Consider the following 14,400-nt stretch of genomic DNA (forward strand, 5'->3'; position numbering starts at 1 on the left):
GTTTCTGTTTTTGTTTTATTACTGCAGTGAAAACTAGAGTTCAAGCAACAACATGTAATTTAAAATACTTATATATGCACCAATAACATTCAAACCACCTAATAGATCTTTAGACAGCAGTCATGTTCATGACCAGACATTCTGACATGCCAGAAATCCAACCGGTCATTTACATGATTAATCAGGCAGGATTCTAAAATTAGTCTGGGCAACACATTCAGGCCTACAATTGGGTCAAATCCATGTCTGCCAAGCCTAAGAGTATCAGTGTTTTGTCTCTGAACCAAAACCCTCTTTTTTATGAATGGCTTATACTAAATTATATTACCCCACCAAGTTTACAGCAGAGGTTACAGTGCCAGTGTTCATTCAATGACCTCTTGGTTTTTGGTATAGTGGCATGAAAGTATTTAACAACTGCCCTACAGTATTTCCCCCTCTAAGTCATAATCTTTGTAATATATATTTTTTCAAACCAACTATGTAAACATATTTTCAATAAGTATAGTACAATACAAGAACAACAAAAAAGAAAAGTCAGTTAATTGAATTTCCCACTGAATAGATAATCAGTTGAGTAGTCAGGAATTCTGTACTCATTGAACCCATCTCTCTACACTTTAAATCAGCAGAAGTCTGAAGTTCAGCCATATTGGACCATAGGGTGGTCACTCCAGGGGGGCAGGTTGGAGAGTTTCTCTTCAGTGGCTGTTTCGATGGGCCAACCCCAGGACTTAAAGAATCCAGCCAGGTTCATTCCCACAGTCTGGGAGAAAGTCTCAGCGTACAGGTTCATCTTTCCTTTGTTGTCCTTTGGAAAGTTGCTCATCTTGTGGTAGGCAGCAAACACCTTCTTAATGGCATCCCAGCCAAACTTTTCTTGGAGCTACATGGAAGGAGAATGTGTGTGACACAAGGATAGTGCTTTGAGAATACTATGTACAAAAATAGTCTCTTACCTGTATATATGTCTCCAGGGCCACAAACACATTCCAGCTGCTGAGTTTTCTGCCCCCCTTAACATACTCTTCTGCATGAGCCTTCCTTTTTGTCGGGGCCATAATTGTGGCAGCCTGCGTTGAGCATGTTATCACATATTACTGATCAAGCTGAAATTACATGATATTGAGACAGTGTGATCACAGTGAAAGGGAAAAGCTCCAGGAAGGTTTTACTCCACCTGTGCCCTGTTGATCCCCAGCACTTCTTCATGCACATACACTGACCACAGGTTGCATGTACACTCTGTGGTGTGTGGAGGGAACTCCCAACAGCTTCTCTGTTGGTTGTGTCCAAGCTCGTGGATGGGGCCCCAGAGGCCTTTACTCCTAGCATGGTCAATGCTGACAAGGGCAGCTGCTGCGGACTTGTGGGTCATGACAGGATAACCTGCATGCATCCAACCTGGATGGAGAAAACATTTAATAACACTTATAAGAGTAGATGTGTGTGGGTTGTTAAAGAAAGCAAGTTCTGTAATTGTGAAATTTTGAGCTGACACTTAATGATACATTTCAAGAGTGACTGGCGGTGGTTGGTTACATAGACGTTTCTGACGAGCAAACAAGCGGTATTCATATACCACTAACTCACACACTTACCATGGGAAATTTGCACATCAGTTACAAAACGTTCTTTGCGAGGAAGTTTGTGTGGGATGGCAGCGAGATCAGCAATTGCCCTCATGATGTCATTCCAGTGCGCTGCCAACTCATCGGGGCGTTCCAGGTCCCGAACAACATCTGATGGTACTGTAAGGATGATGTTGTCAAACTCCAACTCTGCCCAGGGTGAAGGAGCTGTGCGCAACAACGACCAGTCTGCAACCGTGGTTACACCTAAAGAGAAGAGAGCAGTATATGAATATACGTTGCAACAGAAAGTACTTACTTGTTCAGTGCCTACTATAATGGACTATAATTGATTGATTGTCTGCATATATGCTGATGACAATGGAGCACTAGAGAGAGGGGGCTTGCTGTCACAGTTCCCACTCCCACCCCCAAGAACCTCCCAGTCACTACTTCCCTTGCTGTACATCCTCCAACTGCTAGCTGCTACTGGCCCTAAGTACTTGGGAAGAGCCTGTGCCTCTGCTGTTGAAACACTTTTGGCCTATCCAGCAAAAGGAAGCCTTCACCCTGCCCAAAGCTCAGTTGCTCCTTCCAGACCATGGTGGCTGTATTCATAAATTCTGGTGCTGACAAAAGTCAACACACAGTACCGACTGTACCAGTACAGTGACTAGTAAGACGTGGACGCTATACTCTCAATATAGAACAGAGCAAAGAATTTGGACTTGGTTGAACAAAAGGCCCATAGGATGAACTTGTTATGGAGTGGGATCAGGGATTTAAATTACTCAAGTGTTAGGAAATTTGAGTCCAGGGCAAGCTGTTAGATTTGCATTGATAGATTTATCATGCTCTCTACTGTCCGTGGTGCAAATCGAAGGCTGCAGGTTAGCAATTGTGTGGAATCGTTGAGTGTCTATATGCCATAATCACAAATATGTTATGCTGCTGCATCCAAGCTCCTGTACCCTCTCTCTGCTGCACATTGAGAGCTGCTGCCAACATCCATTCCCCCTCCTCTCCAGCTGGTATAGACTTCTTCTTCATCAAGAAAGACAAGACCCTGTGTCAGTTTCCATGGGCTCAATGACATAAGCATCAAGAGAGGGTATGCACTCCTACTCATCTCTTCTGATTTCCGATCTTCTTTTTCTGATCTGAGTACCTGGAAAAGGGTCCAGGAAACCCTGCTCATCTCTCCCCGCTCCCAGAACATGACTGACCCATGTTGCACACCCGCATCCCATTACTACCCTGATCAGAAGCGGTAAGTGGAATCACACAAGTTGGCACCATGCTTAGTGGGCCCCTTCCCATCGTACTCAGTGGTTAACCTAGACATTCATCTTTGACTCTCTAGGTCCACTTGCTTCCTACCTTCCACATCTTCCAGGGAAGCCAGTTGGGAGAATCCGCTGCCTGATTCTCTGCCTGGCTACCTGTTTGTTTGTTGTTTCCCACACACTTACCTGATTTATAATATGGTGCAGGTACAGCCATCTGCACTATGACCTCTACACCGTCCACTTGTGTTTTGGGTGGGGCTACCAGGTAGATGAGTCCCCCCCACAGGTTCCACACCTGCACCATCTCTGAGGTAACAGGGAATCGCTCGTGAACACATGGTGCTCTCTTCAACTCTGCAGCATTCAGTCTGTCTGTTTGACAGCCTATCTGGATCTGAGGAAGACATTTTTAATTAAAAAAACAGTGTATCTTCAGTATCTCCCTTGAACTAAATAAACCCAAAGTTTAGATTTGATTTTGTGTACCTTCCATCCCTTGTTGACAAGCTCTGCTGGTATGGCCACATAGGTCTTCATACCAGGAGAGAGGTAGAGACCTGTACTAATCCACTCCTCCTCTCCTGAACCCCCCCACACACACACACACACAGCCGACACACACACACACACACACACACACACACACACACACACACACACACCATTTGCATATCATTGCAATGCACACAGATTAATATAATATACTCTATTTTGCAAATTATATTAACAGATTGATCACAGTTCTACAATTTTCCTTGAAATTCTGTAATGCATTTGAGTGAGGTCTGACCTGCTGTGTTCACATTAATCTTGATTCTCTGGTTGTAGACAACTGGCATCATGGGGTTATGCTTGATGAGGTAGGGCAGGAGAGCATCAGGATCTTTGCAAACCTTATATACCTCTGTCCCTACACTTAGGAGTAGGTGGTCTTTGGGACTCTTCGCAGGGCAGCTGTCACAGACCTATAATGATAAATATTTTAAAAGAGGTTGCTCACAGTATCTCAGAATCTGCAGCTAAGAAAAAAATATGATCCTCTTGCTAGTATTGTTCCCATAGTACAATTATTTGCACTAGAGATTGTAGTAATTATTGCCCTATGGTAACTTAATCTACTGTCAATAGAATATTATCCACTCAAGCCAGTATATAATGCCAGAAACTAAACTGAAAATGCAGAATTAAAAGAGACCTTTACTCATAAACAATCATAGAAAAAGTAATTTACTGCCCACCTGTGGCATGCCCGTCTTCTTCAAGATGTTGGTGAGAGTGGACACCACTTGTGTATAGGAGGAGCAGTCATGGGCCTTCATGTGCAAGTAGTTGGCACAGTCCCCACCCAGTTTTTTAAGGCATTCCTCCTCATGCTCTGTAAGTTGCTCCCCCTGGGTTACATGACCAGCAAAGCGGTGTAGAAGGTGGCGGAAGTGGTAGGTGTCTTTGATGGCCTGGCTTGGCACAGGGGCCTTGTAGGAACCTTCTCTAATAATCTTGTCCAGCAGGCTCAAGCCCATCTTGTTAAGGATCTTGTTTCCTGAAAGACAGTGCAAGTAACATGACTTGATCTATGTGTCGCATGGTTTACAGTATTAGGTATACTACTTACCGAATAAGAATTTAAGAATATAAGAACTACAGTATTATTAAGTATAATACTTACAGTATAAGAATGTTGTACTGATTCCTAAAACCAGATCAGTTGGTGAGATTTGACCTTTTGTTTTTTCTTCATCTTTTCTTTTCAATACAGATGCCTGTTTACCTTTAGGTAGCTAATATGCATATTTTCTATGGTAAATATCTAGTAAAGATAATTTCTGCCTCAGTCTCTGTGTGTTTGTTTTTGGGGTCCTACGCCAGCTCTCCTCTTTTTGTATGTAGGTTCTCCCTGGGGTGTTTCATTGCCCATGAACAAGCAATAATATAACATCATCACATGAATTTAGAAGGTGGTATCAGGGAAATGGCCTGGTGTCTTCTCCATTATATGAATTTATTTACTTTCAGTTGGAGAGCAAGAAAATATTCCATAATAGATTGAACTGTACCCTTTCTTCGCACTGGATTTGGACTATCTGCATTCGCTATAAAAGTCGCAACTCAGTGGACCACACTACCAGGTGACATGAAGAGTTCTAACAGTAGCTTTAAAGCCAAATTAAAAAATCTGCTAGAAGCTTCTCCACTTTGTAACTTTGTATACAAATGTAATTACTTTTAAATTGTCTAACATACACTTGCTGACATATTGTATGTGTGTGATGTACTGTGATGTGTCCTGTTTGTCTAGTTTGTTTTGTAGTGTTCTCTCACTGTGCGTCTGTTTTAATTGTGACCTTCCAAGGGACTGTAGGTGAAAATGAGATTTAAGCTAAATCTGGAACAATACATGCAATGCTAACATTTATGTTTAATACTGGTATTATACATGGTCCTTTACAAGCTAAATAAATAATTACTTGTTATATTATCTTTGAAATTAGCAGCATAAAATAAATCTCTTGGGGCATGTTATCATACCTGAGAAATCTGTCATTGGGTTTTGCCCTTTGTGTGTCTGTGCCCAGTACCAGGCATGTCCACCAATCAGCAGGCCTCCTCCCTCTGCCACAAAGTCCTGGATTTCCTCCAGATGTTCATCGCTGTATGCTGTACAGACAAATACACTGAGGTCCTCCCTGAAGTTTGTCTTCTCACAATTAAACTCTGACTTGCTGAAGAGTTTAAAGGCTTGGTCGAGGTCTGGCGCTACACCAACAATGCCCTGCCGGCCTTCATCCAGCCAACGAATGGCATTGTTCCAAAGTGGAGCCAGTGTCTGTGATAAAGGTTTATCCAAGAAAGAGAGCAGGTTTGTTAATCACATAAAAAATATTTGGCAGATTAAGCACAACTTATTGTTTAGCACATTACAGATCGCAAACTGCTGGTGATCACATATGAATGAGCAAGAAAGCTTTATGGCAATAATTGCTCACAGGATGTTTGCATCAGTGTTATAGAGTATACTTGATTTTAATATATTTAATTTACTTGATTAACTAATAACAGACTTTCCCATCAGGTTATTTTATCTAAATAATTTTTCTCACTGAATTCTTGTAAAATATAAAATATAATTGCACAAAAGGCTTTTATTTTGAAGGTGCGTGTAGGAAAGTGACGTAATCCCCCTTGTGGCGCAACCTACAGCCGGGTCGACGGACTTTTTTCCTTTTTCTGCCTTTTACACCTGGACACACCTGTGGGGACTTTTAGTGTATTTTCGCCTTTAACTCAGGTTGTTTTTGTTTGGAGTGTTAAGTAGATGCACGAAGTAGCCTAAGTATTGTTTCTATATTGTGTTAATTACGACACACCTCGTTAACTCTGGTGTTTTTTCCGCCGATAGGTAACAGATGTCCGTTGTTTAACATTGTTCATGAGTATAATGTGAATGTTGATGTTTGTGAGTGGTTTGAGTGTCCATTGAGCTAAGAGTCGGTAACTTGACTTAGTTCAGGGGGTTAATTGCTCAGCAGGGGGCCGACATGTGCGCCATGAGCCATCGTTTATTCAATACCCAATTTAGCCAGTAGATGGAGCTATTGGACCAGTTAACCTATTATTATGGTGAATATGTATTTCTGTTGGTTTATTTATGTCATTATTATTGTTACACATGTACAGGAGAGTTGTATATATTTTTCTGCTTATGCAAGCACATTTGTTATTATGGAGATGAAGGTGTATAATGTGATTTATTGTTATTGTTTCTAGAACTGTGACAACACTGAGTGTTCAATAAATCACTGCAGTCATCAGATCTGCTGGCAAAGAAGACATATCCTGTCCTCATTCCTGTGTCCTGACCGACACCACATCTTGTTTGCTGTATAAACCTAAACGAGCTAGCATTCCTTCCCAGGACAGGGATGAAGGAAGACAGGGATGTCTTCCTTCATTTAGTGTTTTGATGATGGTAGTAAAAAATAGTTGAAATCTCCAACCAGTGTTAAGTCAGAATGAGATATGTGACGGCCTTAGTATATAGTCCACAAAATTTCATTCTTATCAATTCATTCAGTGACCACTATATTTATGTTTATTAAAAATAACCTCTAACCACAGCTAATTCAGTTCTCACCTCTCTTTTTAGAAGTCCTTCATGGGTGATCACAACAACCCGTCCCTGCCCATAGTAGGCTCCTGCCAAGAATGCTCGTCCATCCTCTGTGGTACCAATGGGGAAGGCTAGTGGGCCGTGGATCAGAGCCTCAGAAGCTACTACCCCATTCTCGAGGTCAAACTCTGTGATCCCCTGGAGTAGGAACTCCAAGTCATCCTCAAAGTCCTTACCGATTCTGAATTGGTGCCAAGAGAGATAAAGTTTATTGTGGAATTATTCAGATTGTGTTTTTAAAAAAGGGAAACAGAAGAGAGAAAGAGACACAGAGGGAGATATGAAGAGAAGAAAAAGTATATTTACTTTGGTAAAGGATGTAGCCATTGTTTTTAGTCTTGCTAGTGGTGTTGTTCTAAGAATGGCAATGTCAGACTGTTGGTTAGTTAGTCCACCACATCCAGACTGAAATATCTCAACAGGTATTGATGGGAGGCCATGAAATTTTGATGAATCCTACTGAGTTTTTGGTGACTCATTATCTTTTTCTGTAATGCTGCCATACACTTGACATTTGAATTTTTTTTTATAACATATAGACAGAAGATTCAAGATTCAATACTTTATTGCCATACAACTCAGTGCAAGTTGCTAGGGATTTGCTTCAGTGTGCTCAAGACATCAACAAAGTCAGAAAAAAAGGACACTGAACATGTAAATACATATACAACACAAGGGCCCCAAAACATATAAGTAGATATACGGTATCCCACACAGGATCACACTTGACGCAGGCAGATAAAAAGGCATACTGTTCACAGCATACCTGGATGACAGTCCAGAAGGCTAGAGTGACAGATGTCAAGTTAAAGTGACATGGTGCATAGGGATGTAGAGTGCAACCACGACTTTACAATAAATAAATCAATAAAACTAGTATGGGTAGCATAAACCCATATAGAGAAGTATTATAAAAACAATGTAAAAGATATACAATTTATACATGCTCGTTGGGAGAACCTATTTTCCTAAGGTACTGGTTCAAGGATGAAGAGCTGTTTAGATATTTAATAGCTCTACAGTATGTGCTGTTGAGAAAGCGGGAGGTTTTTGTCTTAATAGCCCTCAGCCTTCTCCCTGATGGGAGGATGTTGAAGAGGGAATTGGAAGTCGGAGGTCAGAACGGACTGGTATGACAATTGTTACACATATCACTGGTGCCAAAGGTCCGAATGCCTGTGCAAAAAAACCCAAACAAAAACAAAAGAAGTATGCACTCACACTACAGCCATCCAGGAGGATGGGATCTGTGGGTAGACAGGCAGGCACTGTGCCTCACCCCGATGCCCAGAAAAGTAGATCCCTGCCACACCAGAAACCTTGTTCCCTTCAAACTGAAGCAGTGTGTTCTCCTTAGGGTGGTTTGCAGCCCAGTGCCATGCCTGCCCCGCTATCAGCACTCCTCCTCCAGCTTTCAGAAATGCCACCAGGTCCTTTGGGTCTGCACCCACGCTGTAGGCATCAGTCACATACACACCGACCTCCAGATCATTACTAAAGGCACCCACAACTTTGGCTTGGAAGCTGGATCTGCTGAGGTTATCAGCCACTGCCTTTATGTTTTTGTGGACCCCCACAGACAAGTTGTCAGACCCATCCCCTCTCAGCCAGGTCAGAGCGTTCTCTACCAGAGCAGGAAAGGCAGTCAGGTAGCCTTCATGACCCAGGACAACAATCCTTCCACAGCCATACAGAGAGGCAGCCATCAGGACCTGGCCTTTGCTGTTCATTGCTAAAGGAAAGGTATGATCTCCAATCAGAACCAGGTTACTGGGAACACAGGGGCCCCGTAGGTCCAGTTCTCTCAAGCCTCTCATCAGGGACATGTAGGCCCCTTCATGTTGGTTTTGGATGGGCTCGTTAGACATGGTGAGCTGGATTGATGAAGAGGAGGGTGAATGGCAAAAGAAAGCTATTGTGAGTCAGATGTAAATTGTATTAGCACGTAAGGTTTAACAGTTGTTCTTCGATCTTAAATCGGTGAACTGCACTAAACAGTATGAAATGTGCTATACAAATAAAGTCTGATTGATTGATAGATGGCTGTATATTGTGTCAGTCAGTCTGTCCTGTGGGAATAAAAAGATGACCTTTGAAAACAAAGGTTTAAAATTAAAAGTACTACTGGTGGCTTACTCTTTATGTTACACATACAGTATACAATACAATTAGAAGATGATATAATAATATAATATGTATAACTTCAGCTTTAGAGACAAAAAAAATAAATCTGTTAAACCAAGAGGAAGCAGAATGTTTTTACCTGAAAGTGAAGTTGGCTTTCTGCTTGTATGATTACACTGTGACAACAGTTTCCCAGTCAATCCACCAAGAAAACTACTTGACAGGAGCGAAGAGTGGATATAAATGAGAGCATGATATGGACTATTGCAGTGAAAAGGGTACAGACAATAAGAGGAGGTACCTGCTTAAAACAACCCAACGACTGAGGCTCTTGTGAGAAAGGAACTACTACACGTAACTGGACAGAACTGGCTGTACAATACCTGTCTGTTTGTTTTTATATACCACAGCTTAAGCATGGGATTTGAAACAGAGATACACCCAACTGTGGCGTGACTGTATAAGAAACCTGTTCATCCAGCCAGTCAGAGTCAGTGGAAGCGGAGGCTGTAATAATATCATATTGATGGTTACATTTCCCATTTGTATATTTATTTTTTGAAACCTATGCACCCTGGGGTTAACTCCACCATGTCTACATGCTAATGTGTAGCTGTGATCATCCACTCATTTTATTGACTGTCAGAATTGAGGACACAGTCTTCCTCAACACCTGATGCTTCCATAATGATATAACACACACTGTATCGCCACTCTAGACCATTTTGAGTCAGGGACTAGCTCACAGTAAAAACATGAAACTTTAAAATTAGTTGACAACCAGGAAACTAACAAACATGTTCTGTTGGCAAAGTCATTTCAATACAAAATGCCTATTGAGCACTGAAGGCCAAACTGGATGGATGATTAAATAGACTGTTAACATACCATACTGAATTACACAAGTGATTTCACACAACTTTCACACAAGTTTCAGAGTTTCAGTGTGGTTTATTTTAGTGTGGTTTATTTTAGTGCAGTAACTTCTCAGCTAGTTTTAATGTAATGCTTTATAAAGTCCTCTTACACCAACAACTTCACCATCTGGGTGGAAAAGCTTCTCTCTTTGAATTAGGAGGATTCTTCCAGCAGTTCTCCACCCCACCAGTAGGGCGAGCTGTTTTACGACAACTGCAAGGATAAAGATTAGCAGAGGGAACAATAAAAGAAACCTACATTTAAGTGGTATAACCTTAAAAAACTATTATTCATATTACTTGTTGTATTATCCATATATTTTGAGCCTTATGTGCATAGGGTGTATTTTGCCATGCACTTTTCATTAATGTATCCCTTCCTGGTCCGTGTATGTTTTGGTCATTGGATTTTCCTTTCAGAAACGGGTATTAAAAAATAGAAAACGAGTGGTTATTTGATTTTCGTTTTAAAATACAAAAATGAAAATTGAAATACAAGGCGTTTTTCTTTTTCATGGTCAAAAAGGGATGAGAGAAATGTAAAAAATGATTCGATTTTCATTTTCTATTTCATATAACAAAAAATAAAATCACTAGAAAACAGAAACGGAGAAAAAGCCTGTTTTTTCATATTCTGAGACCGGATGTTGTCATTTACAGGACGGTGCTGTGTAGAAGAAACAGTAGACTAGTAGACTGCTGTCAATCCAGCCGTGAGTTCGATCTCCGTGGTCAAATCAGCCGCACTTAAATTTAGAGTGTACAAGTATTCTCAGCATTATGGTAAATGCGGAGAAACGCCGTATTTACTTCCGGTTTTCAAAATAAAGGTATTTAGAGCCGTAAGCTATAATTAAAATATGTTACATTAAAGTGTTGTGTGCCCCTGATGAATAAAAAAACACTTTATATCAAGTATCTTTACTGCACCAGTGTGGAGAAATACCAAAATAAAAGTCCATATTTGTATCTCCAAGTGGTATTTTCATATATTTGAGCTACTGTAAAAACACTCAATAATTCCTGGCTACTGATGGTATATTTGACTTCTACACATCTAAGACTACAAGTATACTTAATATCAAGCATTTTTACTGTACCAATGTGGAGAAATTGAAGAATAAAAGTCCCATATTTATACTTCCAGATTCCATATTTTCTTATATTTGGTCAAATATGCAGTCTCTGGAGGCATAAATATGAGGCTTTTATTTTGGCATTTCTCCACACTGGTGAAAATCGAATATTTTTTTTAATTTCGCTCATCCCTTTTTGACCATGAAAAAGAAAAACGCCTTGTATTTCAATTTTAATTTTTGTATTTTAAAACGAAAATCAAATAACCACTCGTTTTCAGTTTTTTAATACCCGTTTCTGAAAGGAAAATCCAATGACCAAAACATACACGGACCTGGTCAAGTAAGTGTTTATTAGTTTCTTATGCATTAACAATAAAGGAAAATGTCATTGTGGTGAAATTACTAACACTTAATACTAACCAGTAGAACAAAGGTACCAGAGAAAGATTCAGATTACATATTCACACAAGTAACATCTAGACTTGGGAACATTGGTGTTATTATGACCCTGAAACAACCCGGTTTTTCTTATAAATGATGATTACTGCTACATATGAAAATTAAATAGCACAGGTTATGGTGCCAGTGCTAAGGACTAAGGAACTGAAAGTGCCTCTGAAAGTAGATTGAAGCTACAGCAGTAGTGGTATTAATGCTGCATTGTTAAAAAAAAAAAAGGTCCTCTGTTTTTCTAACTCATCTTAAAAATATAAGTCTAGCCTCCAGTAGGAATTATTTCGATTTACTGACCTCCTGGTTTTTGCGATTTTGTTAAGTATTTAACAACTACCACATTCTTAATGTAGATAATTATATTGGTTAAAAATACAAAAACAATACCAAAGAAATAATGTAATTGGGTTTCCGTCTGAATGGTTATTGTCAAGAATTTGGTACTCGTTGAACCCATCCTTTGACACTTTTTAATCAGTGGCAGTCTCAGGCTCAGTCATATTGGACCATAGGGTGGTCACTCCAGGGGGGCAGGTTGGAGAGTTTCTCTTCTGTGGCTATTTCGATGGGCCAACCCCAGGACTTAAAGAATCCAGCCAGGTTCATCTCCACAGTGTAGGAGAAAGTCTCAGCATACAGGTTCATCTTTCCTTTGTTGCCGTTTGGAAAGTTGCACATCTCATGGTAAGCAGCAAATACATTCTTAAAGGCATCCCAGCCAAACCTATCCTGGAGCTACATGGAAGGAGACAGAGGTAAAGTCTTGAAGTCTTCAATCTTATTTGATTTGGCAAATATATACTGACTCAGTTGTGTCATAGTTTCTCTACAGGGTGTAATGTCTCACCTGCATATATGTCTCCAGGGCCACCCATGTGTTCCAGCTGCTGAGTTTCTTGCCCCCCTTAGCAAACTCCTCTGCTCGACTGTTTCTCTTTGCCAAAGCCATAGCTGGATGAGCCTGCATGGAACGAGATGAAATAACGTTATTGTGAAACAATGGAATCCAAGTAAAAAGCCAAATACTTTTCTCAACATAAGACAAAAAGGAGTTATCTTTCATTACATCTATTGGTATGAAAACATGTCACAATACACCTTAAGACTAGGCTGTTGTAGCCAGTCTTTTGTTTTGTCAAAAAAATCAAACTCCTTTACTTCACCTTTTCCCTGTTGATCCCCAGCACTTCTTCATGCACATACACTGACCACAGGTTGCATGTACATTCTGTGGTGTGTGATGGGAACTCCCAGCAGCTTCTCTGTTGGTTGTGTCCCAGTTCATGGATGGGGCCCCAGAGGCCTTTACTCCTAGCAAGGTCAATGTTGACCAGCTCAGCTGCTGTGGCCTTATGTGTCATGATGGGATAACCTGCATGCATCCAACCTGGATGGAGAAACAGATCTTTAGAGTTCCATATCTATGATAAAGAAACATCACATTATAATGCAAGTGCATGCAATCAGAGAAAAGCACAAAACACAAGCCTCATATATGTAAGAGTTGTCACGAATATGGAGCGAAGCCTACGAGCTAGTTCAGGCAGTCAACTGAAACCTGATATCGCTGAGAGTCCTTGTAATTTATTTTGAATTGTGCATACTGAATTCTAAACGCACTGGTTAGCACTGAGTGGTGCCCCCTTTTGTATAGAGTGAACATCCACATGCAGGTTTGGTGAATTGGAGACTCTAAATTGCCCATTAGTGTAAAAGTGAATAGTCGTCTGTTTATCTGTGTAAGCTCTGATTGACTATTTGTAGCGTACCCTGCTTTTCACCCAGCATGAGTTGGGACCGGCTCTATCACCCCGGGACTCTCAACAGGATAAGAAAATAAGCGACAGGCAAAAAAATTTCAATGTCGAATATACTTACCATGGGAAATCTGCACATCTGCTACAAAGCGCTCTTTGCGGGGAAATCTGTGTGGTATGACAGCCAGGTCAGTGATGCCCCTCATGATGTCCTTCCAGAGCGTCGCCAACTCATCGGGGCGCTCCAGGTCACGAACAACATCTGATGGTACAGTGAAGATGACGTTGTCAAACTCCAACTCTGCCCAGGGTGAAGGAGCTGTGCGCAGCAATGACCACTCAGCGGCTGTTGTCACACCTGAAAAAAGTACGAGAATGTGTGTGTTCAAAACCCTCAAAGTTTGAATTTGTGAAATTTTGAATGAAGACCCGCTCCATGGTTAGGTTAGGGTCATAAACAAAGAAAAATGCCCTTTGTCTTTTCTATTGGGTGTAGAAATAGAAACTGCAAACCCCATGGGGACACACAAATACACTTAAGTGTACCAGTGTGTCTACCACACACTTACCTGTTTTATAATATGGTGCAGGTACAGCCATCTGCACTATGACCTCTGCACCCTCCACTTGTGTTTCGGGTGGGGCTACCAGGTAGATGAGTCCCCCCCACAGGTTCCACACCTGCACCATCTCTGAGGTAACAGGGAATCGCTCATAAACACATGGTGCTCTCTTCAACTCTTCAGCATTCAGTTTGTCAGTCTGACAGCCTATCTGGATCTGAGGAAGACATGGAATATGTGTTACTGCTTTGAAAACCTGTATAAAGTGCAGTATAGTTTCATATATAGTTACGTGTGTGAGTCAGCGGCTAGCAAGATATAAAACAGATGGAGATGTAAGTATAATCTTTCATGCATAACTGCTTACAGTGGTAACTACCATAGACTGTACAAATATGATCTGCTTTAGCCACTGCCATCTTGACTGCCTATAGAGATCAAAACCATTTTTTGTATAAACATTTCTGTTGTAAGGTTCA

The 14,400-nt window shown here is 40.9% G+C and overlaps 2 protein-coding genes and 1 long non-coding RNA gene across 4 annotated transcripts in view; 1 reads left to right on the forward strand and 2 right to left on the reverse strand.

The window, feature by feature from the left end:
* On the reverse strand, positions 1–9,508 carry LOC127361772 (TRPM8 channel-associated factor homolog). Of its 2 annotated transcripts, XM_051396666.1 has the most exons (13): positions 9,454–9,470; positions 9,292–9,365; positions 8,250–8,902; positions 6,993–7,209; positions 5,387–5,684; positions 4,099–4,400; positions 3,651–3,825; positions 3,347–3,441; positions 3,044–3,254; positions 1,602–1,838; positions 1,181–1,404; positions 960–1,073; positions 1–886 (listed from the first exon to the last, which is right to left on the reverse strand). In XM_051396666.1, exons 3-13 carry the CDS (start codon positions 8,894–8,896, stop codon positions 644–646), a joined length of 2,763 nt encoding a protein of 920 aa, XP_051252626.1. In that variant the 5' UTR covers positions 8,897–8,902; positions 9,292–9,365; positions 9,454–9,470; the 3' UTR covers positions 1–643. The 2 variants fall into 2 exon arrangements, with proteins under 2 accessions (XP_051252626.1, XP_051252625.1); XM_051396665.1 differs by having other exon boundaries at positions 9,292–9,508.
* Positions 6,049–14,400, forward strand: part of LOC127361780 (uncharacterized) — a 23,859-nt gene continuing 15,507 nt past the window's right edge. Inside the window, exons 1-2 of the long non-coding RNA XR_007884353.1 lie at positions 6,049–6,257; positions 7,005–8,566. This is a non-coding gene — a long non-coding RNA (uncharacterized LOC127361780). The remainder of the gene's footprint in view (positions 6,258–7,004; positions 8,567–14,400) is intronic.
* The window catches only part of LOC127361779 (TRPM8 channel-associated factor homolog), a 9,608-nt gene continuing 5,291 nt past the window's right edge, over positions 10,084–14,400 (reverse strand). Inside the window, exons 7-11 of the mRNA XM_051396684.1 lie at positions 13,928–14,138; positions 13,480–13,716; positions 12,765–12,988; positions 12,449–12,562; positions 10,084–12,336 (exon numbers count right to left, since the gene is read on the reverse strand). Of these exons, the coding sequence (XP_051252644.1) occupies positions 12,094–12,336; positions 12,449–12,562; positions 12,765–12,988; positions 13,480–13,716; positions 13,928–14,138 (1,029 nt within the window). The 3' untranslated portion in view covers positions 10,084–12,093. The remainder of the gene's footprint in view (positions 12,337–12,448; positions 12,563–12,764; positions 12,989–13,479; positions 13,717–13,927; positions 14,139–14,400) is intronic.

This window comes from Dicentrarchus labrax, unplaced genomic scaffold, assembly GCF_905237075.1.
Source record: "Dicentrarchus labrax unplaced genomic scaffold, dlabrax2021, whole genome shotgun sequence".
Lineage (NCBI taxonomy): Eukaryota > Metazoa > Chordata > Actinopteri > Moronidae > Dicentrarchus > Dicentrarchus labrax.

Excerpts from the sequence above, each read along its gene's own strand:
- LOC127361772 (XM_051396665.1), bottom strand. The coding sequence starts at position 8,896 with ATGTCTAACGAGCCCATCCAAAACCAACATGAAGGGGCCTACATGTCC. Across the intron at positions 7,210-8,249 it reads TCCTCCTGGATGGCTGTAGT|AATCGGTAAGGACTTTGAGG; the intron begins GTGAGTGCATAC and ends GCACCAATTCAG. Across the intron at positions 3,255-3,346 it reads TTGTCAACAAGGGATGGAAG|ATCCAGATAGGCTGTCAAAC; the intron begins GTACACAAAATC and ends TGTCTTCCTCAG.